Genomic DNA, 24,914 nt, shown 5'->3' on the forward strand with positions numbered 1-24,914 from the left:
GGGGTCTTCTCTCTTCAGTAAACCCATTGTCCATATCCAGACGTATCAGTCAGTGTTTTACCAGACAAATGGATATAACACAAGACACAAATGATAGGAATTCATAAGACTGCCTTGGAGTGGTCACCCAGAGTCAGAAGAGGAAGCATGCAGAGGCTGAAAGATTCAGTCCAAGGTTTGAAACCCACTGCAGTGTCCCACGTGAGAACAGATGAGCTGCTGGGTCTGCGATAGAAGGCTGAAAGGCTGAAGGATCTGTGCCGGAAGTCAGAGTCTGCACCGGAAGTCAGGGTCTGCACCGGAACTCAGTCTGCACCGAACCCTGGAGATGGTGTCCAAAGTAAAGGTGAAGACGGGAGCTCCTCTGAAGAAACAGAAGCCACGCCATTCTGCTCCATTTCCCCTCTATACTATCTGGCAGGGGTGTGGCATTGCTGAGCTGATTAGGTGAAGCTGCTCTTAACTAAACTCAAGTTAACATAGTCACTCAGCAGTCACGCCAGACCTCTGCTGTACTAGTGACACACCCACGATGCCGCCCCCTCCCCATGGGTCCACTTACAGTGCCTGAGGCTTTGGGGCAGGCACATCTAGATACAAGCCACAAAAATGTCTTTTACACTTTTCAGTATTTTGGGCTTTTCCCTGCTGTACTTCTGGTTTTCTTAGCAACATCATTCTTTATTTGTTTTCTAACACACTTCTCGTTAGCCTCTTGGGTAACAGGCTTTCCCTAATGGCCCGGGCCCCTCATGCCGGCCATGGAGTGTCCTCACCTTTGTTTCAGCAACACCAGGTACAGAATCTATGAGTGATGGTCAGTGGTTTCACCAGACATCATTAGATCCTAATAGCTGCACACCAGGAAGCCTTTTTCTGCAAGCGCTATCATTTATAATATTGTAATTTTAACTGGAAACTTAGCTATGCAAATATTATTCTTTAGGAAAAGAGTAAAATGATGTGGACCCAAAAGTGTAAATTATCCTGTCCACAGATGTGTTAAAATATGGTCTATATGCATTTTTACATACCAACCATAAAATAATCATATGGCTGAGAATGAAAGTGATTAATTGCCTATCTTTCTTGCTCAGAATTTTCTTCTTAAAAGTAATATTTAGCTTTAGATGTGCTAAGAAGCCATTTCTACTTCTTCCCCTACAGTCAGAGAAGTGCATTATCTTAATGTATTTAGGAGTCATAATTATATCCTATAGGAAAATTAGATAAAGTCAAAGTGGATTGCCAAGACTGTTCTGGGTAAAATATCTATTAATTCAATATTAAATGATTCTGCTGGAAATTTTGTTTGAAGTTCTGAAGAGTAAATGGTATTACTTGCAAAAAAGAGAAAGTCTTATATTTTAGAGCAGTACTTGTTAGGAGGAGATTCATAGGTAATGTGCTGGTGGTTCCTGGGGCCCCTCAGGAGCCCGGGGTCTGTTTGGACAGGGCACGTCTTGGGGTATCTGTCTGGTGTGTCTGCTAGCCTTTTCCCTGCTAAAGCCAGATGCATTCAGCTCCAGCCAAGAGCTTATGGCATAAAACCGTGTAGCAGTTACATTACTTGAGCTGCAAGACTACTTGCTGTAGAAGAAAAACTTAAAAGCAATAATTTTAAAAGGAATCTTTTATCCGGTTGGTAATTGCAATGCCGCAGATTTCATGTTTAATGCCTCCCTTCCCACATCCATCTTCTCTGTCTCTCTGTGTTTGTGTCTTCCCCTCTCTCCCTCTCCGCTTCTGTAATGGCTTTTGGTTCTGCCTGCACTCATGAAGTGTTTCTGTGTTGCTGCCGCAGTCCAGTGTAGAGCCAGAGAGGGGGCCTGAGGGGGAACTGAGACCAGTCCACCTTCTCTTCCTTTGCTCCTGCTTTCCTCGGGGACCTTTCAAATGAGTCACCAGCACACAACAGTGACATCCTGGCTTTGGGAGAGGAGTGGCACCCTTGCTCAGTGTATCAGATAGAGTCACCTTGGAAATAGAATGCAGGTGGCCAAGGTAGCACAGTGGACAGCTGGGTTCCTGTCTGAGAGAACTCATCCAAAGGTATTGCAGGACATGTGGTCACTGATCTAAAATTAGACCTGGTTTGTGCATTGTCAGTATCCCACTCTGTTAAAAAAAAAATTATAAAATAAGGGCTGGGGATTTAGCTCAGCGGCATCATAAGCGCCTGCCTGGAAAGTGCAAGGTCATGAGGTCAATCTACAGAACCAAAAATAAAGTGAAAAGCTCATCTTTAGACGTGCACTGCTGTATTGAGCAAGCAGTGCTTCCTGCTGCCTCTCATTATTTGAGTTTATGATTTGTTTCTTTTAATTGGGCAAGACTTTTTTTTTGGTACTGGGTATGGAATTCCCAACTGTGTGCTTGCAAGGTAGGTGCTTATACTACTGAGCTAAATCCCCAGCCATGGGCGAGAATTTTTAATTCAGTAGATTTTCATTCTAATAAAACTTACAGGACACAAACTCAAATTCTGGTGGTAAATCTTGAAGTTATTAAAAGTACTGTATTTTACTATAATTATTGTAATAATATCATCCTGAGAAATGTTGGTTGCTTCTCACCTGAATCTTGCTAGGTCTCATAGCTCTCCAAACCCCTGATTGTCAGTAAGTTAACAAAACCCAGCCAGGTATGGTGGCATATACCTGTAATCCCAGCACTTGAGAGGCTGAGGCAGGAGGACCACCATGAATTCCAGGCCAGCCTGGACTATATAGTGAGTTCAAAGCCAACCTGAACTGCATCATGAAGCCTTGTCTCAAAAAGATGAAGAAACAGAGTTAACTGAATCCTGGGTGCAATTTTCTTTCCCTGTAAAATGGAGTGACAGGCTGCGTGTGGCAGTGCAGGCATGTAATAACTCCAGCTCTCAGGAGGTTGAGGCAGGAGGATCGCTGTGAGGACAAGGCCAGTTTGGACTATGTGGTGAGATACTGTCTCAAAAACAAAAACAGAGTAACAATAGGTACCCAGATCACAGATGATGAAATGCATTAATATGTGTGAAACACTTAGAGAAGAGCTGAAACTAACGTGTTTGGTAGACATCACCTGCCACAGTAGTTGTTAGCAATTTCTTACTGAGGAGAGATCAAGAACCCTGCACACTCTGGCTCAGTAGACCCTTCCAGCTTCTTGCCTGTGTGCGTGTGTTTTCCTGAGCTGGAGATGGAGCCTAGGACTCCACCCAAACTGCGCTGTACCTCTAGCTACTCAAAGAATTGATGGAGCAAAGAAGTTGTATTCAGCTGAGAATTCAGGACCTATTTTCCATGCCTGCCTCTTAGCAGGGGCCTGATTCTTGTAGTGAACGCAGGAAATGTTTACTGAGTTTGAACCATAGGACATGCTAGGCCCTCTGCCAGGGTGAGGCTGTTTTGCCCTGGAAACCTGCTTAATGTGAGGTGGTAGGAGAGACAGCATTCCAGTAGCAGTGTGCCTAGACAGGATGTGGGAATTGGTTCACTTACACTCAGGGTGTCTTACGCTGTGTACCTAATTGCAAAATATGCACATGTTTTTGTTTTTGAACAGGTTTCTGCATGTTTGTTCTGAGCTTGGTGAAGAAACATTACCGTCTGCAGTTTTATATGGTGTGTATTAACCTCGATCCTGTAGTCATCCTGTGTCACAAGCCCTAATCCCCTCTCTCCTTTTCCTGTGGTGAGATGGAACCTCCTCTGCGAGTTGAAGTCTTACTTAGCATGATTGAAGGGTGTTCCAGTTTCAGATGCCCAGTGAGTCAGAAGATTGAAGTTGAGACATTTTTGAGGACTTTTAAAAAACTTTTAACTGTTCTCAAAGTTTTGCTAACATTTTTTAATGACTAATGTTTTTTTTTAATGACAAAATTTTTAACTGTCCTCAAAACTTTGCTAAATTTTTTCCCCAATGACTAAAATTTTAAAAACCTATTTGAATTCCCTACTTGTGTAGAACTTTGAAGCATTTTCGTAGCCTCTGATGGTTACAGTGTCTGGGAAATAGCTCCATGTAGTTCTATAAAATACAGTAATTTACTTGGTTTCCCTTGCTCTGAGCACGGCGCCTGGGAAGCAGAGTGTGCACCTTCTCTGTAATTTTGGTTAGTCACAGGATAGCATAATTTTTCTGGCATAGGTATCTGGCTGAACGAGTCAAAGTCTATGTTTTATGGAATTTAGCTTTTTCTATTTCTTTAAAATGTAGCTACAATGTAGCATTTCCTTTAGATTTCTGAATTCATGTATTAGCAAGACTGGTCTTAGATTGAGATTATATTTCTGCTTTGTGCTTTGCTTTTCTGCATTAGACATCCTGCTAATTAGCACTGTTGGGAATTTATAGTACTTATTACTTCTCTAACTTCAGGGAATCTGAAAGTGAAGAGTAAAATTCTTAGTTAGAAATCTATAAATGATCAATCTCCTCTGCGAATACAGCCCTCCCTGGGAATCTCAGAAACTGGGTTTCAGGGCCCCATGAATCCAAAACCCATGGGTGCACAATGCCTGTGCATAAAATAGCGTAGTAATTTTGTGCAACCAACGTGTATACTCCTAGAGACTATGAATCATCTCTCGCTACTTATAATGCCCAGTATGTTGGGAAAGCTGAATAAATGGCTAAGTGATGGCCAGACGAGATCTCCCACACCTGTAATCCCAGCACTCAGGCTGAGGCCGCAGTTCAAGGCCACCTGAGTTAGGTAGTGAGTTCAAGACTGTGAACTGCATGGTGAGACACTGTCTCAAAAACCAGAAACCACACAGACAGATAAAATACAAAAAAGCTATGCTGTGTCATTCAGGAAATGATGCCATCTGTTGAAGGCATAAACCTGTGCAGATGCCCCCAAGTATTTTCAGTCCCTGGTTGGTTGAATTCACAGATGCAGGATTTAGGGACACAGAGGGCCAATACATGAATGTAGAAAACAGTTATTTGTGAGCCGGGCATGGTGGCTCATGCCTGTAATCCCAGCACTTGGGAGGCTGAGGCAGGAGAGGGAGGCTGAGGCAGGAGGATTGTTGCGAGTTCGAGACAAGCCTGGGCTATAAAGTGAGCTCAAGGCCAGCCTGAACTGTATAGTGAGACCCTGTCTCAAAAAAAGAAAAAAAAAAAGAAAAGAAAAGTTATTTGTGGATTTTGAAATGACAAGCATCAAAGAATTGGGTCTTTTATGTAAATTAAAACAATAAAACAGAACTACCTATATACATTATTATTTGCTGAAGTAAAGAACAGGTTTATTAAGGAGAAAGACAATTCCTAATTATTTTGAACAGTCATTTTACAAATTTTAGTCAAAATTCTGAGACGAGTACCTGGGAGCACTGGTTTCCTTTGGTTCCCATCCCAGTCCGTGATGGTGCTGAGTGGCTGATACGGCCAGCTGTCAGGCCAGGATGAAGGAGCACAGAGGTTTAGGAGCTGTGCCCCCGAACACTGTCATGGTACAGACCTGTGGGGATCAACTTTCAGTAGGGAAAAGATGGAGTTTAAGGGCAATGGACAGTGCTTCTACTCAGGAGGCTGAGGCAGGGGAAATCACAAGTTAAAGCCCAACCCTGGCAATTTTATGAGATCCTGTATCAAGTTTTATAGATAGGTGAATGGACAAAAAGACAGAAACACAGATAGGTCTGAAGATGAAGCTGAGTGGTAGAGAGGACTTGCCTCCCACGGATGAGGCCTTGGGTTCGGTCTCCCGCACTGCTAGATGTTGTTGGGGAAGCAGACTGCTCGACCCTACTGGTTTGAATCATTTCAGGTTAGAAACACCTCGGTGTAGGGAAGTGTTACCATGATAAACTTTGAAGTGTAAATAGTTTTTTAGCATTTTTTATAAAAACTGGAGGCTGCAGCCAGAGTAGAATAAACATTCGTCCCTAAACACCATGCCCCAAGCACCATAAATTTCTCCTTGTCGTTTATGTTGAGAGATTCAGACGGTTCACTTCTTCTCTGTGTTTTAACATGTGGTAGTGTGTTTCATGGCTAGCCTTCCACTTGTGTGTAACTTCAGATGACTTTGGTTAAAGATTCTCTCAGGCGACAGTGAGCCAGTTCACTAACTGCACCTCTTCTGGGGGCCTCTCACATCTCACAGCTGGCCCACAAGCCGGGCAGAGTGGGCCTTTCTGCGTTGCTCTTGCTGCCTCGGCTGGCTGCCACTGCGTCTGCTAACTTTTGTGTTGTTGGGCTGTTAACAGTTCGCATGGACTCATGTCACTTTACTGATAACCGTCACCCAGTCGCATCTGGTCATCCAAAATCTGTTTGAAGGCATGATATGGTAAGGGGACAACGTTCTGCTGTGTCGTACTTTGCTCTGGCTCCCTTGAAACTCCGTAACATGGGCAGTGTCTCACAGGTGTCCACCTAGGTGTACACCTGCTGTTCTCTAGTCCGTCAAAATCCATGAGTGTGCTAATGGTTTCACACCTAGACATGAAGTGCTGCACTAACAACTGGAAGTCCTCACAAAAGCTCCCACCAGTTACTTTTTCAGATACTAATACACCTTAGCATGACCTTTGTAAAGAACAGGCTTTAGAAAGAGTTTAGTATTAATCTGGACCGTGAGAAGCACACAGAAGTTTGCTCGTTACTGTGTATGTGTCAGCAGTGCATTTGCAGCATTTAGGGACAAATCAGGTGGATTCCCCTTCACTCTGTGAGAAGTGGACTTCTAGATTCCAGAGAGGCAGAGTGGCAGCTTACAGCAGGGTCATGAAGATTCAGAGCCTTTGTGCTGATTAAAAATTTTAAGCTTACTAGTTAAAGTTAAAGTTAGTTGGAATGAAGGAAAGGCTTTTAACATTTAAGAAAAGAATGATTGTATTCCCCCCACATTCATTTTAAGCCCATTAATTAAAATAATATAAAATTACTGGGCTTATTAGATAGAGTTTAGTCTTAGTCACATTTGTATGGAGATCCTCATGTGTGCCTGTGTGGATAAACAGTTGGCATCATTTAAGTTTGTCTGCCACATAAAAGCTTTCAGTCAGAGGGAGCAGTTTCTAAAACAATTAATTGGGATAAAACACTGGATAAAAATAATAATAATAATTTTTCCTAGAAGACAGTTTGCTTTAAGGATTTGGGATGAATTTATCAGCTGCTCTGTCTACACTGGTTGACCTATTTCCACTTTAAATGTTACTTTTCTTGAAAGAAATTTTATTTTTTGTAAGTTGTCCATCATACAACTAAGATTTAAATGTCCATAGCCATAGAAATTGATTAATATTTTCCTTAGCTGTATTGTCTTAGTATGTTAGTTTATTTATAGGTTGAGATCTACTTAATTGCTAAATGAGGAAATCTGGTCTGTTTATTGCCTGTTAATGTTTTGTCTCATGTCACGCTCTGGGTGGGCAGAAGAGTAACCTAAAGGCTTATTGTATTGGGTTATTTGGAGTCATAAGCCTGTATAAACATTCGCTGCTTACTCATATGGACTTTCTTCTGCTGACTTCTTTTTTAAAGGTTCCTTGTTCCGATATCAAGTGTTATCTGCAATGACATTACTGCGTACCTTTTTGGATTTTTTTTTGGAAGAACCCCATTAATTAAGGTAATGGAAAATGTTACATGCAAGTCAATGGAAAATGCTACATGCAAGTCACCCCTGTAACCTTAAAAATTAGCCACCAGAATCGTTTTCAACACTCAGCACTTTTCTTCTTTCTAAAATACCTTGATTTTCCCCAGTTGCACTAACAGCCCCAGCTAAGGACAGGGAACACATCTTCCACCAGCTCCATCTGGATCTTCTGCAGGCTAAAGGGGAACCACCTCGCTCCTCCTGTCTCCTGTAGGCCCCCCCCCCTCCGCTGGCTTCTTCCCATGGTGCAGCTCTTCCCCCAGCTGTCTCCCTAGCTATCCTTCCCTTTGCCAGAGCTTCTGGAAGAGTAAATTACACTATTTTCATGCACTCTGGTGCATCTGCACAACTTTTGTGCCCAAACTGATTTTTAAAAAGATCTGGGGGCCCTTGAATAATAAAATGCAAGTAATAAAAGGTTAAAGTTAGAGAAAGAAAACTAAAAGTAGATTGTTGCCATAGATTTTGGTTGTATGTATGGTCAGTGGGGGCAAAGAAAGAAAAGGAATATGTTAGCCAGCCATGGGAGTGCCCACTGTGCTCCTGGCACTGAGGGAAACTGAGGCAGGAGAATCTTAAGTTCAAGCCACTCCTGGACAATTTAGCAAGACCTGTCTCAGAATAATAAATAAAATGACAGGATGTAGCTGAACGGCAGAGTCCCTGGGTTTGATCCCCAGAATCATCACACACACAAAATTTGTTATGCAGCTATTACTTTGAGTAAGAAAGAAACAAGTTCTTTGTGGAAATTAAACCTTTGTCTAGAACTGCTTTTTCTAATAAAGAAGAGCTTTTAAGGTGGTGTTTCAAACAGGAGTTAATCCATGTATTGGGCAAAGTCTTCAATAATACCCCCACAGAAATATGGCACAGTTACTGTGATGATGTTATGTGGGGCAGTCTGGGCAGGGATTGAGCCTTGAGTCGGGTGTAGCACCTTTGTGTACACAGAGTGATGCAGGATAGCTTAGTGTTTGTGAAGACAGGAATGGACTGCTGTCCTTCAGGAAGTCCTCCACAGGTCTTTCTCTATCCCCCTGAAGAGCTGGGATGTAGCCCAGTGGTGGAGCCCTTGTCTAGCATGCCTGAGCCCCACTGGTTTCCGTCCCTAGCACCAGAAGAGGAAACACAAAACCAAGCAGCCTCTCCCTGCAGGAAGCAGAACAGCACCAGGCAGGGCTGTTGGGGTGCTGGCAGCAAGGTGACTCTGAAGCTGCTGCAGCACAAAAATAAACTGAAGTGTTCAGGGATTCTGCGTGGGCAGCTGTGGGCTTGGGGATCCTGCTCTGGGTGGACCTCGGCGGCGGATGTTGAGCATAGCTTTCTAGTGACATGGTGGGCTTGATTCTCTGTATGACACTTCCTGGCAACTTCCGAACTGATCTGATGTGGCTCAGCTCGATTTGATACATTATCTTTAATCAGCAGACACTAAAGTTTGTGATCACTGCTACTTTAGGCACAACAGAGGCCTGGGATTAGCTAGGAGGTCATGTATCCCTCCTGTGCACTCAGGCTTCTTAACAAATTTGTCAGGAAACCCTATCTGCAAACCATTGCAGTTTTGGGCTTACCAACATCAAGACAAAGTGCTCCCAAAGTTCACTTGTAACCCACTTCTAACCTCAGAAATTTCCCTCTGACGTTTAGCTTCTGTCAAGGAACTGATAATCATGAAGATTCTCAGTGATTTCTTGACCCCAGCCCTTGTTCCCTGCCAGAAGCTGGGGGCAGTTGGCATTGTACCCTGCTTCTAAATCTTTTCCTCCTGCCCCTGCATTAGTATTGCAGACTTTCTCTCTCTGAATGCCCCATTGACCGGAGAACAGTAGCTGAGCTCTGAAACAAACCGCATTTATCCTCAGAAGCACGACAAGGTCCTCCTTTCTCTCTAGAGACTGACATGGACGGGGAGGAGGGCATGTGAATACTTGGGGAACAAATACAGTGTTTGGGGCTGTGGCGCACCTCACCATTCGGAAAGAGATCTCAATGTGTCACATGTTAGGAATGCATGGAAAAGGGTGTTGTACTCTTTGGTCAGGAGCAGGTCAGCACAGACTGTGTACCAGAGTGAGTGTGTGTCATCCTTACTGCCAGACAAGCATGACCATCGTGGGATAATTATTTCACTCAACATTTAATCACCCCGTGAGGGGGTCCAATAATTTGACCATGTCGGAAACAAATGCAGCATGTCTGGTCCTTTTATGGGTTAGATACTAGTGAAGACATTTGCACAAGTGAAGCACACTCACAAGGTGAAGGAAAGAGATTTTTAAATGGTTCCAATAAGAAACAAGGAAGGAGAATGTGTAAGGATTGAGAAACTCTTTGCTCTGAGTTTGCATATCTGTTGGGTGTTTTATATGGGCAGTAACTTTTTAATTTTATTTTACCTTTTTTAGTTGTCTCCTAAAAAGACTTGGGAAGGATTCATTGGCGGTTTCTTTTCAACAGTCGTGTTTGGATTCATTGTGAGTTTCCCTAGGATTTTTATTTATATTTTTCAAATGAAAGTTTGTTGATTTTAAACCTTAAAAAATAAACCCTAGAATGCTAATCATGTACTTATTGAGACCTGGTACACAGAATCGGTTCTGCACACCAGAGTCACCTGGAGAGCTTAAACAAAACCAGTGTCCCTGCCTTGCCCCAGGATTGCTGGCTGCCTCCGGTGGCCTTGGTGGACAGCCTAGTCAGAGGTTCAGTGTTGTGCTGTTGTGTTTTGGGAGTTTATTATTGGGTGCTGGGACTGCGGGGTCTGAGTGATAGCCAAGTGCTCTCTTAATGCTTAGTACCCACGTGGCTCAGGGGGCAGTTGCTGCTGTGAACTAAACTTGCAGGAAGAGTCTGTAGATTATAAAATAATACTAACCTTAATCATACACAGTGAGGATTGTTCATGTTTAAAAATCAATAATTAGGGAGTTTCGGTAAGCATATATAAATGACTAGATATAAGTATACAAAAAATACCATTATGAAGTTTAAAACTTCAGTCTTGTCTCTGACAATGGTAGTTGTTATAAAATAGTATATACCAATGTGTAATAACTGGTTATAACATGAAGCTTTGAGAGACAGAGTAAATAATACAAATAAAGGGAAATGGGTCATTATCCTGGATTGGAAAACTACTATAATTCCTCCTTTTATTTTATAAATTCAGTTCATTCTCAGTGAAAATTCAGTAGGGTTTCATTAAATTACTCTGAAATATTTGAGGTAGAATATTGATAATAGTCAATAAATGGAATAATGAAAAATAGTCTAATCCTGTTTTATACACCAAAAATCCGGAATAATCAAAGCATTAATACCATTAGGATTTGGTATCATTAAAGAGTAATTTAAAAATACTATAGGAATATCTACGTCATTGGAAAAAAGTAAGTTACCCTGTAAGACGATAGCATATGACAAAATATTGAGGAGGAATGTTGTAATTTTCTTAAACAAATGGTTTTGAAGAAATTTGTTGTTTGGAAGAAAATCAGTTTATGTCCTAGAGTCATATTTGAGTTTCTGTTACCTTTTCATGAGCAAAATAATGGGGTGAAAGGCTGCAAAGGAAATACCAAACAGCGTAAACTGTTGCACACCGATTGAAATTTTAGGTGGATCCTTTGTTTTACACGGCTTTTACCTCCTCGACTGAGGCAGCTGGTTTAAGGGTGTGGCTAAGGAAGGAACAGTGAGTCGGTTTACTGGGCGGTGAGGACCCATGATGCTTTCCACCTGTGTCACTTTGCATTGCCTTCCTAGCAATTGTGAATCACTAGCTAATTACTGTTAACACGTAACTGAAGTTTGTATGCAGTAAGCTTAAATGTGTCTCTCCCCTATATGGTATCTTCCTGACTCAGTCCTTCATCTCGGTAGCTTCTAGTAAGAAGACACATACTTTTAAAAAGTCCTTACTATCGTGCATTTCCAAATTAGCTCCTTTCTGTGTCCCCTGTAGTCACACAGATCTCTTTACTCTCAAAAACCTCTTTTTATAAAGGTCTTCCAAGTTCTGTTTTATGCAGGGACATTTATTAGGATGACCCTGTAATGGTAGCCGTCCACGGCAGAACATTAAACCGAGAAGCTCGCAGGTCCCACGCATAGCCTTTCTGACACACAGCTCTGGGTCTGGGCACCGCTCACAGGCTCCTCCCTGTCGCCCAGGCCGCCTACGTGCTCTCCAAGTACCAGTACTTCGTCTGCCCCGTGGAGTACCGCAGTGATGTCAACTCCTTTGTCACCGAGTGCGAGCCCGCAGACCTCTTCCAGCTGCACAGCTACTCGCTGCCCTCCTTCCTGAAGGTGGTGCTGAGACGGGTAAGTGCAAACTCAAGACGCTGGCGGGTGGGGGGGAACCGGCCTTCAGGGACCAGGTCGCCTGTAGCTGGGAGGCCAGATTTGTTCCGGAAGCCACGTCCTGCGGAGCTCCTAACCTCATGGTGTCACAGTGGCTTCCGTGTCTGGTTACCATCAATAAAATGTTCTCCACTTGTGAGTTCTCTTTGCTACGCATGACATGAATTCAGAAGTTGTAAATCACTTGTGGACCCAGGATGTGCTTAAATATTGATGGTAATTTATTTTGTGTATTTTTTTATAATCAGTAATTTTTACAAATCAAATGAATTAGAATGAGTTTTGCAACGTATTGGTATGAATGAGCTCAATTTAAAACTTTTGTCAAAATTCACCATTCGAAGAACACTTAAATTTTACAGGCTGTTCATTAGCACAGGAAGCTTCTGCTTCTTGAAATAAGCTTTCCTCCCAGAAGCACACTGCTGCCATGCAAAGCACCTCGAGGTCCTCAGGAGGGCATTGACAAGCTCCCCAGTAGTGCTCTCCTGATCTTTCCCTAGGATTGGGGGGCAGTCCTCTATAAAAAGGAGAACACATGTGTATGGTTGTGCATCTCAGCATTTTGTTTTTAACCAAAATTGTTAATTTTTTAGAAGCAGCTTAGCCAGCAAGTGACTTGTGAGTGACTAAGCACTCAGTGTCCAAGCTTTGCTACCTGCTGTGTGCTTCAGTGACACCAGCCTTTGACTCAGGGGCAGCAGCCTACTTGAGAACAGCTTGGGGACCTGCTGTTGACAGGCTGCTCGCTGGACCTCAGTTTGTGCTATTTAAAGGGGGTGGGAGATCTGATTTACAGAATAATCAGGCTACAGAATTCTGCTTTTACCCTCTTTTACACTTTTGTAGTGTCTCGCTGATGATCATTTTGATGGTTCTTTGTAAAATTTTATGTTTCCACAGCATTGAACATAGCTTTAAGAGAAAAAGCCACCTTTTCCCTTTCATCATATAAAATTAAATCAAGTGGCGTAAAGTGCAAAGTTAAAATAATTTGGGGGGGGCTACTGGGGATCAAACTCATAACCTAGCCCTTACCAGGCAAGCATTTGAGCTGCTGAACTAAATCCCTGACTCCTAAAATAATTTTATTACCAGTTTTTCTGGGGGGAAAAAAAGCTATAGAAACTAGCTCAGTGGATTCTCAGCACACCCTGCAGCCCCTCCCCTGTCCAGCTCCTCGGTCAGCTGGAACTTGTTCTGCCAGCTGCAGGACTCGGAGTTCCCTAGGTGCCTTGCTGAGGGCCTGCAGGGCCTGGTAAGGCAGGTGACAGGAGAGAGGGCTTGCAGTGCGTTCTCTCTCCTGAACCTTAAAGCTTGGAAGATTAATAAAAAAGAAAAAAAGAAATGAGCCATCTGCTTTGACTTACCTTTGTATCATGATGCCTGCACGCTCAGCACAGTTTTAACGTGGTGTGCCCCAGTGTGCCCTTCTCCCTTTCTTTCCCCTCCAGGAGACAGTGAGTCTGTACCCTTTCCAGATACACAGCATTGCTCTTTCAACCTTCGCTTCTTTAATCGGCCCATTCGGAGGCTTCTTTGCCAGTGGATTCAAAAGAGCTTTCAAAATCAAGGTATGTATTTAGATTCTCTTACATTATACATGAACATTGCTAGAGAGTGCATCTTCCTTGGGTTGTGATCCACTGTTGGTTGAAGTTTAATCCTTAGGCAAAAATTATACCTGCAGTTTGTTTTAGCTGCACAAAAATGCTACCTGGTAGATTTGAGTGTGCTTTCCTGTTAGCCTCTGTTGTGCCATAAAAACACCTCTATCTTAAAGTGACCCGCCAGCCCCTTAAAGAAATGACCTGTTCCTGGACTGTTGGCATAAACTGAAGGCCCTCTTCATTCAAGTGCTCGCCAGGGGTCCGGCCGTGAATGGCCAGAGACGTAGTGCTTGGCCAGTGTCACTTGAAGGGAATGCATGAGAGCCGTTTGTGCGTAACTGTGCATTCTGCTAAGCTGGGGGTCACTAAATGTTTCCTGGGAAGAGTGAATGCTAAGTTGTCTTCAGCACGGAAGACTGTCACTTCTCCCCTGCCCTTTCCCACTCTGAACTCTGTGACCCCCACCCACCCCACAGGCCGAATGTCAATGATTGTGCATGACTGGGTCTCAATAAAGCTTTATTGACAAAGCAGGCTGTGGGCTGAATTGGTCTGTGGGACCTGCTTTGCCCGCCCTGCCCTAGGTACTTCACACTCAGAATATGCTTTGGTTAGGGCAGCTCATCATCTAGTCTCCCCTAGTGGGATGCAGGCCCCAGGGAAACTCAGGGAGGTAGCATTCAAGGTGAGGTCTGTGCAAAGCACACAGTAGGTCCTTCACAGACAGGGACAGAAAAGAGCCACAACGAGTGCAGAGAAGCAGAGGAGCTGAGCCTGCTGGCCTTGTGAGCCCAGTGTAGCCAGGAGGGCATCCCTGCAGGGCGTTGGTGGTAAAGGCCAACTGTGGTGTGCTTTGATTCGTTGAAATACATATCATAGAAGTAAAGTGTTTCTTTCAGGGGACAGACACGACTTTACGCCTGTCAACAAAACCAAAATAGCTCCCAGTTCAGTCTGGCTGAACAGAAGGATAGGCTATACCAAAATTAGATCAGGAATAGCTGAGGCCACTTTCATTTAGAAAAGTTTCCATTAGTGAAAAGTTAATTTTAATGTTTAATTGGCATTAGTCTGATGCTATGGGTCAGTTCCCAAATCATGCTGACATGAGCTCATACCTGAAAGATTTGGCTTTAATCTGTTGGGTGTGTTCTAATAAATATGCATTTAGTGGAAAAATTTAACAGTGTTTTCTTTTTGTACCTCCTGATGCTGAAAAGACTTGTAAACGCCTGTAAAGATAAGAGCTTTGCAGAGGTGATATTCTTGCAAATTCATGACTGACTGTGTTTGTTTCTGAAGGATTTTGCAGACACCATCCCTGGGCATGGCGGGATCATGGACAGGTTTGATTGTCAGTATCTAATGGCAACTTTCGTGCATGTCTACATCACAAGCTTCATAAGGTACCTATTCACCCCCAAGCTTCCTTGCGTGTTGCTTTGAGTTCTCATTTACACTGATATTCATTTGAATAAGTTTACTTATCTGTCACTGGAGATCTACCGTTGGCTGCGAGACCGTAGCTTTGAGTAGCGTGTGATACAGTGCCCTTGCAGTTTTTACACACCTTTAAGCAATTACCATAAAACAGACAGGTAGTGTACGCATGGTCCTTGACAAGGCTGAGCTAATGGGCAGTGAATGTGCCCAAGGCTGGGTTTGAAACATGAGATTAATTTCTCATGTGGGGCATTAGAAGAATGGCAAACTAATAAGAGTTAAAAAGCAGAAACCCATTCAGTCTTCCAGCAATTGCTTGAATGCCTATTATGTGTCCTAGAAGTTCCAGGCATAGATGTAGCAGGGAACAAAACCAGGTCTTTGCTCTCTCAGCTTGAGTTGAGAGATTAGAGGAGGAGGAGCAGGAACAGGCTAAATAAATAGCTGGTTAGATGCTTGTAGGTGGCCCGGGTGATTCTGCCTTTGGGGAATTGCTGTTGCAGCAAGGTGCTTTACTCTTGATACATAGGAAACTTGAGGCTTTGGACCTGCTGTAAAATAGAAGGTCAGTGTACAGGCTGTGCTCATCAGTTTCCATGGGCCGGAGTCAGGCCAGGGATGAATCGCACCTGAGGTGCTGACACTGCCCTACCTTTGTAGAGCCATTTACAGTAACGCATATCTGGAGATTCCTAACTGCATGGCTAATGTATACCTGCAGCATCGGAAGAGTTTTTTTGTTATTCATTGATTTATTTTTTTTTTGGAGAGGCTACAGTCTTATTACAGGTTTATCAGTTTCATTAATTTTTCACATAATCCTCCTCTAGCTGCGTTGGTCTGCGCTGTGGTGTGTCTGCTCTGCATACCATTGCTTTGTACTCTCATTTTCATCCCCGTATCTTCTTATAGTTTAATTTGCTGTTCTTTTCCCAGCTTCTTGAGCTGAGACCCAGATTACTGATGTTCATCCTTGTCTGAGTTAGCTTCCTCATCAGGACCATTTACCTCATCCTACAAGTTAGAGTTGGCTCCGTTACAGACACATTCTTGTTTACAGTGTTAAGACTTTCTTTGACACATGGGTTATTTAGGAGTATACTGATTGATTTCCATGCAAACGAAGGTTTTCTGATTCTTCTTGCTCTGTTGCTATTTGCTTGAATCCCACTGCAATCAAAAAACACATCCTTCATGGTTTTAGTATTTATTTTTGAGCCGGGGTCCTTGGCTCAGCACATTGCACTGATCTGTGTTCCAGCTATAGATGAAACTCACACAGGAGAAATACAACCTGCTAGATGTCAGATGTATGTGTTTGTATCCCTGAAATCAAAGAATAAATTCTAGAGGATAGTGGAGGTTAAGAGTAGGAAGGGCTTGAGAGATGGCTCCTAAGAGATAGGCACAGTCCTGGAAGTGGCTACCGAGGCCTCCTGCCAGGGGTAATTTATACAGCAAAGTCACGATGTGAGTATAATGTGGGTCAAATCATAATCAACCTGTAGGGTTACAAGTAGAGTCTGCTAGGGAAGCAGTCATATAGCAAAGGTGCATAGAAAGAACAGAGGCATCTGGGGGAGGGATGGGTCCAGATGCCTCCTCACCACTGGGAGGACAGATGACCGCACCTTTCCTTCAGGTGCAGAGCAGCCACCCCCAAGGACCGAGGCGGCTCCGGGTAAGAGCACACTTTACTGTCCACTGCTGTCGGGGGAGAGAAATCGGGAACTCGTCTGCTTTGAGAAACACACAGCCCAGATACAGAAAGAAGAGACAAGTGCAGAACAGGGGGACGACACAAGCCATGAGGGCGTAACTGCTTGAGGTCCTGGAGGGAGGCTGAGCCAAGAGATGGAGACAAGGAAAGGCCCTGAGACCGGACACGACACAAGTCCGTTCTGTAAGGAAAGGAGCCTGAGGGACGCAGACATGGGGTAACCCGGCAGGCGTAACTTCTTACCTTCAGACAAACTTCCAGATGGTAATGGGTACTTTGTCAAAGAAACAGGGAGCTAGGACTATTCAGGAGACGGAACACAGATGCCCCGAGCCTAGCACCAAAGCCCCTCTGCGGGACACTCAAACAGGTTCCAGAACCTGCTACAAGAAAGCCTCAGGTGACCCAATTCAGCAACCAGGATGCCAGCATGTGCACACAGTTTGAAAGGAGGATGAGGAGAAGGGTTCTGCTTGCCCTGTCACCCACAGCAGAGAGCCATGGATCTGGGCACAGACCCTCCCTGTCCACCCGGTCACCCTCCATCTTGCAGTCAGCCTGGATCCCTCCTGGGACCTCCTCCAGGACCCGTGCACACTGAGTACAACGCCAACCTCATGCCTGCCCCACTAGCAACACTGCTGCTGTCTCGTGGGACTGTGGTTTCCACCCTGGGCTCCAGAACTCTCTCGTCACTAAACCAAGACCACTTGTGTCGCTGCAATTCCGCAGCGCTGTTTGTCAAGGTTCAGGAGGAACCCGCCCAGCCCTCCTGAGCATGAGCTGCTCTTGCACTTTCCAAGACAATTCAGTTGGGGAGATCAGAATGAGGTTTGCATTTTCTGGAGATAAAGCCAGAATCAGCAAGGCTAAGTCACCATGGGAGATGGAAAGAAATTCTGACTCTCACATCAGCAGGGAAAGGGATGTGTGCTTCACACCTGAAACTGTTCAGACAGCTACAAGAGCAAGAATCCTGGCCACAGAGAAACGCCCACTGTGTGGCGTTCTCCCAGCGAGGGTAAAAAGAGAAACCCCCTTAATCTAGGAGTCTCTGAGTTATGAAAATTGCACAGTAGATCCCATCAGCCACCCAGGGTCACCCACGCTGACTCCAGTCACCTGCCAGCCGCTGTGGCCGGGAGCCTTGTACCGCCCAAGGACACTCAGCCAAAACCCAGGCTGCCCCATTTCATTCCTCCACAATACTCAGCAGCAGCCACAGCACACACCTGAGCAGGGCCCACAGAGGAAGGGAAGCGCTCCTAACATACTCAGCCAGCGAAGTTATGCTCCACCAGAGCAGTCCCCACCCACGGCTGACGGGAGGAACATCTACTTTCCGATGGTGACTGCAAGGCTCAGAGGCCTTCTGTACTGAGAGAAGAGCAGCTGTTCCTTACAAAGAAGAGTGCAAGTTAATGCATGCAAAAGCTGCATTTTCTGAAAATAAAGAGTTTGAAGGATTTATCCATGTATTACTAGTATCTAAGTAATGCATGGCAGCAAATAAGCATCCATCAGACAAAAAGGTCAGATGCTCCAACTTAAAAGACAAGGGCTGTCTACTAGGTTATAAAGCAAATTCCAGCTAAGTGTTTATTAAAGAAACCATTAAAAATAGGGATAATAAATGCTAAAAGTAAAGAGAGAGAAATGCTATGCCAACGCTAATCATAAGGAGACTGCTGTAGCTTTTCTAACATCCAAAAACACAGGCTTGATGGTGGCGGGTGGCTTGGGGGGCAAGGAGGGCTTTGCCCCTCGGAAGCTGCACTGACCCTGTCTCTGCACTGTTCCGCAGGGGCCCAAATCCCAGCAAAGTCCTGCAGCAGCTGCTTGTGCTTCAGCCCGAACAGCAGCTGAGCATCTACAGGACCCTGAAGACGCACCTCACCGAGAAGGGCATCCTGCAGCCTGTCCTGAATGTGTGACCGGCCAGGGCCTTAGAGGACTGGACCAGAGAGCCAGACACACAAGATCCTGTTGCTGTGCGAAAAAATGGTTGAGAATGCAATAGATTGACATTTTGCAGACATAAATGTTTCTCCTCTGAAATTACTGTGAATATTTAACAAGTACTCAGTCTGGGTCCTGAATTAAGCAGCAGATTGCCAGCCAAACGGCCTGTCCTTGTTCTATGTGCTTTCTAACGCTGCCTCCTTTCACCTTTGCTGGGTTTCATTGTCTGAGGGATTTGTATTTTAGGGTCAAACGCTACTTTTAAAGGTGTCTTCACATCGTGCCCGGCAGTGGAATCTTTGGCACAAATATTTACTTTTACCTGTGGAGCTGCTCTTTAATTTATCAGAATGATTTATGTAGGGTACCATAGGAACGGGCTTTCCTGCACGTCCTCCTCCCCTGGTCCCAGGGCCATTCTGAAGGGCCAAGGGCAGGGGAAGAAGACAAGGCACCCGCACCCTTTTTCTCTCTCGCCTCCCCCTCGCCTTCCCTTCCTGTCTCCTTCCTTGCTTCTTGTCTTTTGTGCCTCCCTCTGTCTGTCTCTGGCCCAGGGGATGACACCCAGAGCCTTGCATGTGCAGGGCTCAGGTTCTGCTGTTGTGGCACTGCAGCCACCCGTCCACTTTTCAAGGCAGTAGTCACTTGCCAGGAGCAAATGTTCTTCTGTTAGCCGCGTTCAAAATTCAGGAAAGGGAGGCTGCGGTTTCTGCCATCACTGCTTTGTAAGAAGTGCAGGCATTAAAGTGTCTGATAAAATTGTTAGGAAACCTTCCCGGGAGAAACCCGGGTGGTTCCCACTGGCAGAGCAGGCCTGCAAGGTGCTGCCCACATACTCCACAGACTGGACATGCTGGGCCTGGCCCCTGTGGCTGGAGTTTCCTGCTCTCTGTGCCCCACTGCGCTCTGCCTTCACGGAGCTGAGGCCCAGACACCAGCAGGTCAGCACAGGGCAGCAGTGACCATGGCAGGTGGGGGCAGGTCTTGCGTGTGGCCATGTGCACTGTGTAGATGCGGACCTGAGCCTGCAGCTCCTGGGTGCTGAGCTCGGGCTCCCCATCCTGAGCCCAAGCAGAGGCGAGTCCCACCACGACAGCAGACACGCACCAGCCAGCTGCTTGCTGTTGGGGATGGACAGTGACAGAGGAGAGTAATCTCTCCGCGTTTTTATCGGTAGTGTATGTTTGTGACATATGATGACTTACTGGTACCTAGCCACACTGCATTGTGTGATTCCCCTTCCCCTGTCCCTGCCAGCCTCGCCACCCCTTTCCCGCTCCGCACCTGCAGGGGCCCCAGGGCTGTGCAAGGCTGCACCCCACCTCCTGTCAGGCAGTTGGCAGGAAGCTCTCAGGAATCACCAGTGTCTCTGGCTCAGCATTCAGAAGGGAGTGGCAGATCTGTTTTAAAGAATGGTCTGCTAATGAAGAGAGTAAGTATTTTTGATTAAATCAGGAACAGGTGATGGTGGTTTTGCATTTCCATCCTACTCCCTGAAATAAAAGATTGTGGACCTTACGGTCTTAGCCTGGGCCCTGCGGGTCACGGAAGACACAGTCACTCCAGAATGCGTCTCAGTTTTGTTCTGGCCTGGCAGGCACTGAGCCAAGTGGCCACCACTGCATGTGTCGAGTTGGCGCAGTTCATGCTGCCCCCTAGAAGCTTAGAGTCTACTGAAGGAGGGGATGGGGTCATGCTGGAGGTCGGACCACCTGTGAGTGTTCAGTATCCTCTATCTCCTGGTTTTATTTGTCCCATTAAAAGATCCACATGTTGATCCTAAGAGCGTTTCAGGACCCCAGAATTTTAAAGTATGTTCAATGAAAATGTCCTATGGGAGGTCCCACTGAGAACTTGGCAGCTTGTGGCTTGTCAAGTAAAAACTTGCAGATGTGTAGCTCCCAACACATTTGCCTTTCCAGTAGTTGGTGAGGCTTTGCAAGGTAGAATTATGAAGGCATTGCTAAATATATGTATTATAAAATCAGTGTCATCATAAAAAGTATGAAACTAGAACTCTGGGGTCACAGTAAGAGCTTTTTCTCAAATATACTTTTAGAGTTGGGTGTACATTATATGTAAAAAAATTCTTAATTTTAACAAACCTATAATGATTAATCTTTTTAGCATACTTTTTATAGCATGTATATTAAAATAGAATATATTTTAGCAAAGAAATTGCCATAAAACCATGACTGGATCACTTTTCTATTTGCACTGTGACGAGGGCTTAGATTCCAGCGAAGCCGTGTAGTAGCGGAGCTGAGACGCCAGCCAGCGACTTCCTGCGGGCGGCTGCGGCTCCCAGCTGCAGACCTGCGCCCCGGGAGGAGGGAGGAGCTGCCACGGGACCTGCACTCAGCTGGCCGAGTCAGAGCTGCAGGGCACGGTGCTTCCTCAGCGCCTCCCTCCTGCGTCACTCACTGGCACTGAGAATGAAGAGACCTCGCCACCCACTTGGTTTTCCACGTACAGCACCTCTTCCTTTGCACTTTGGCTTGAACTAAGACAGTGTCACCTTGTTCCACAGAGAAGGAACAGTGGGAACTGTGTGTATTGTACCTGGGTGAGGGTGCACGATGTATATCCCCCCGCTCTCAGTCTTTTTACAGCATTGAGATGGGACAATAAATCCAAACATCGCATTTTGACTTTGTTGTGCCATTTTCTTACGGGAGAAAGCAGCATTTGTTCCCTGCACTGAGGATTATAAAGTAGTGACAGATACGTGGATTCACATCGACAGCCACATCTTTGGAGCACAGGGAAGCAGCTTTGGATGCCCCACATCCGTGTTGGCTAAGAGGTGATGTTCTAAAATTCGGGGGCACCCGAGCTGATATGCGTCCCCTCCTAGAACTCTGGGCTCTTGGAAGCCAGGCAGGGCTTGGCCTCTGTGTCCTCTGTCTGGTGGGAGTACGCACCCTGTAGGTGCTTAGAGGCTTCAGACTCCACTGGGAGCCCCTGGCCCCTGGCCCTGCCCGGCCTCTTATTTAGCTGTGAGCTGGGCTCTTCAGCACATTAGGTGTTTTAAGGACTCAGGGTTTGAGGCCACCTTTGTCCAGTCTGCTGCTATCCCATTGCTCCTCCCTTGTGGGAAGGTTGGGGCAGTGATGGAACAGAAAGATAACCATCATTTTTTGCTTCGGCTGCTTTTAGTGGCATTGGCCCAAATGTTCCTTGAACTGTGGATGACACAGCTGGTCTCCTTGTCCAAGCTAGGTGTCTGCAGTGCAGTCAGCACTGAGCTTTGTTTGGGAGGACGAAAGCACCAGGGCCCACTGTCCTGCACAAAAGAAGGGTGGGGACCCAGGGGTATGGGGCAGCCCTGCCTGCCTCCTGCTCAGGGCCTGTTCGTGCGTGACCAGGGCTGCCCCTTGCCTCCTGCAGTGCATGCCTTCCTCCATGCCCGGAGAGGGGGACGGGCTCAGCAGCTTTAGCTACTGCAGGTTGGGCGAGAGGTCATGACCCACCAGATCTCTGGCAGTTAGAAGTCTGCAGGAGTGAACCTTCTGGAAGCATCAGATGAGCATCGAGGCATGCTTCAGAGGGGCCTGGGCTGGCAGCTTTCCCACGAGGGCAAAGTGGGTTGCAGAATGAGCTGAGGGGGTCCCTCTACCCCTTCTTTCAGCTGCGTGTCTGCCCTGAACATAATGGCTCAGGGCTTTTCTGCTCGGGAGTGTGGCAGTGTACATCTCAGATGGGCCCAGGAAGCGTGGTGCCTTTGGGGAACGTTCTTAACTACTCAGTGTAGTTTTCATTGGCTGCAATATAGCCTGAACATTTGTGAAGGTCGAGTACCAGAAGTCTCAGTTTGCCCTGGTGAGATGGACACCCTGAAATAGGCAGAGCCGCAATCTGTTTCTTGTCTCCAACAGCTGTACTGAGATACAATCCAGCTTGAAGAGAGTTCCACATGCTCTGGAAGCTTCCTGGGTGCCCAGTGCAGTTTACCCCAGCCCCTGCCTCAGACAACCACCGTCTGCATTCTGTCTGCAGAATTCACTTTTTCCCCGCAGTGCGCACACAGCGAGATCCTACATCATGTCAGGTTTTACATCTGATACCGTGCTTTGCATCCATCACTAGTTTATATGAATACTGTTTCCATTTACCACGGAAATGTGGTTATTTCCAGTTGGGGGCTCTAATGGAAAATACTGCTACAAAAATTCGTGATAACCAAGTGTGGTGACCTATGCCTGTGATTCCAGCACTGGGGAGGCTGAGGCTGGAGGATCACTGTGAGTTCAAGACCAGCCTGGACGCAGAGCAAGACTCAGTCTCAGAAAACAAAAACAAAAAATTTGTCCACAGACATGTCTGTGAACCAGTTTTCATTCCTGTTGCATAGATTGCTGTGGGTGGAATTACTAGTTCATATTTTTAAAGATAGAATCAAATTGCCTGCCCGCCTGCCTGCTCTCCCCCCCCCCTTTCTTTCTGTCTTTCCTTCCTTCTTTCATCTCCTTCCTTCCTTTCCTCTTTTCTTTCTCTTTCCTGCAGTACTGAGGACTGAACTCAGGGCCTTCACACTAAGCTACGTCCCTGACCCTTATTTTATATTTTTTTATTTTGATACAGATCTTCTAAGTTATATCGCGTAGGCTGGGCCTGAACCTGTGATCTTTCCGCCTCAGCCGCCCAGCCTGCTAGGATTGTAAGTGAGCGCCCCCCCCCCCCAATCTGGCTGTTTCCTGAAGCCAGCGTGGTCTTCCACTCCTGCTGGCATCGCTCTTTGCCCTCTCCCAAGCCTGCTTCAGAGCTCCGCCCTGGTAGCTGGTGTGTAGAGGGGTCCTGTGGTTTTAATTTCATTTCCCACATGACTCTCACTATTGTGCATTCTTTCCTATGTTTATTTGGAATATGTATAACTTTTTTTCCAACACCAGGGATTGAACTCCCAACCTTGTGTTTGTCGGGCAGGCATTTGTACCACTGAGCTACATCCCAGGCCCTAGCTTCTCTGATAAAATCAGTACTCACAGTTTTTGACCATTTTAAAATGCAAATGTGTAAGATCCTTTTCAGTCCTCCAGGGTGCTTGTGACAGGCTGGGAACCTCTGGCCACGCAGCCAGGGTGGTGCCCACATGGCACAGAAGAGGAGGAAGGAGCCGGGTCGGCACAGAGCCTTCCCAGGAACCAGAAGCAAGCCTCGCCGTCTACAGCATGAATTCTCTCAACTTGCGCCAAGTTCTCCTGCTGTGACCCGATTCTGTTTGGGTGCACCACGCCCACTGGGTTGTCCTATTTGGATCAGGCCCTGTCCTTTCTTACTGCAAAATAGAATTTTCAAGGTAGGACCTCCAGCAGTGTCTGAGTAAAGAGGCAAGAGAATCTTCTTTCAAAAGATGTTTAGAAAGTGGGAAACTGAACAAAGGTGCCAACTTGAGAAGTGCCGTGTCTTACAGAACTCGCCCTCAGGGCTTTGGAGCTCCTGCTCGGCTGTGATGGTCCTGGAGGCCAAGGGACTCAGCAGACATGACACAGTGGCTGATGGCCACTCTGGGTGACATCAGCGGGAGTGGCAGTCCCAGTGGGGGGATGAGCTGGGCCCTGGTGGAAAGCTGCGTCCTTTTAGCAAAGTCACATGCATGGGGAGGACGTGGACAGCCCAGAAAGCTGGGGAGACAGACACTGGTGGCAGACCCTCGGCAGACAGGCCTGACCCAGAGACTCAGTCAGCTTAGAAGGGTTGAACTTGGAGACACCATCAAGAAAGTTAAAAAGACAAACCACAACCTGAGAGAAAATTTCTGCAAATCCTGTCTCTGATAAGAGACTTGTATCCAGAATATATAAAGATCTCTTATGATCCGGGTGTGGTGGCACCTGTCTGTAACCCCAGCTCTTCTGGAGGCTGAGGCAGAAAGAGAAAGTCTGAGGTCACTTTGGGCAACTTAGTGACACCTTATCTCAAAAAGGGGCCAAGGATACAGCTTGTATTAGTGTGCTGGCCCTAGCCAAACACAGAAGGCTACATACTGTATGGTTCCATTACGTGAAACATCCAGAATGGGCAGGTTTATAACTGAAGGGAGATTTTTGACTTCCTGGGGCTGGGGACAGTGGAATGGTTAGGGGCTGCCAGAAGATTCCTTCCTCTGGAGCCATGAAAATTTTCCAGAAATGTAGTGGTGGTTGTGTGTCTGTGTGAACATATTAAAACACTGAATGTGTACTGTGATGATTCTGTT

The 24,914-nt window shown here is 45.8% G+C and overlaps 1 protein-coding gene across 3 annotated transcripts in view; it reads left to right on the forward strand.

The window, feature by feature from the left end:
• The window catches only part of Cds1 (CDP-diacylglycerol synthase 1), a 63,581-nt gene extending 42,221 nt beyond the window's left edge, over nucleotides 1-21,360 (forward strand). For 2 of the 3 annotated variants that reach the window (XM_063249358.1, XM_063249356.1), the window contains 9 exons: nucleotides 3,550-3,608; nucleotides 6,210-6,292; nucleotides 7,492-7,579; nucleotides 10,021-10,089; nucleotides 11,789-11,941; nucleotides 13,435-13,554; nucleotides 14,893-14,996; nucleotides 16,676-16,714; nucleotides 18,558-21,360. In XM_063249358.1, the coding sequence (XP_063105428.1) occupies nucleotides 3,550-3,608; nucleotides 6,210-6,292; nucleotides 7,492-7,579; nucleotides 10,021-10,089; nucleotides 11,789-11,941; nucleotides 13,435-13,554; nucleotides 14,893-14,996; nucleotides 16,676-16,714; nucleotides 18,558-18,687 (845 nt within the window). In that variant the 3' untranslated portion in view covers nucleotides 18,688-21,360. The remainder of the gene's footprint in view (nucleotides 1-3,549; nucleotides 3,609-6,209; nucleotides 6,293-7,491; nucleotides 7,580-10,020; nucleotides 10,090-11,788; nucleotides 11,942-13,434; nucleotides 13,555-14,892; nucleotides 14,997-16,675; nucleotides 16,715-18,557) is intronic. The other variant, XM_063249357.1, reaches the window with a different exon arrangement.
• The last annotated feature ends 3,554 nt before the right edge of the window (nucleotides 21,361-24,914 follow it).

Source organism: Cavia porcellus, unplaced genomic scaffold (genome assembly GCF_034190915.1).
Source record: "Cavia porcellus strain 051 isolate PalLab524CR breed Dunkin Hartley unplaced genomic scaffold, mCavPor4.1 scaffold_5, whole genome shotgun sequence".
NCBI classification, from domain to species: Eukaryota; Metazoa; Chordata; class Mammalia; order Rodentia; family Caviidae; genus Cavia; species Cavia porcellus.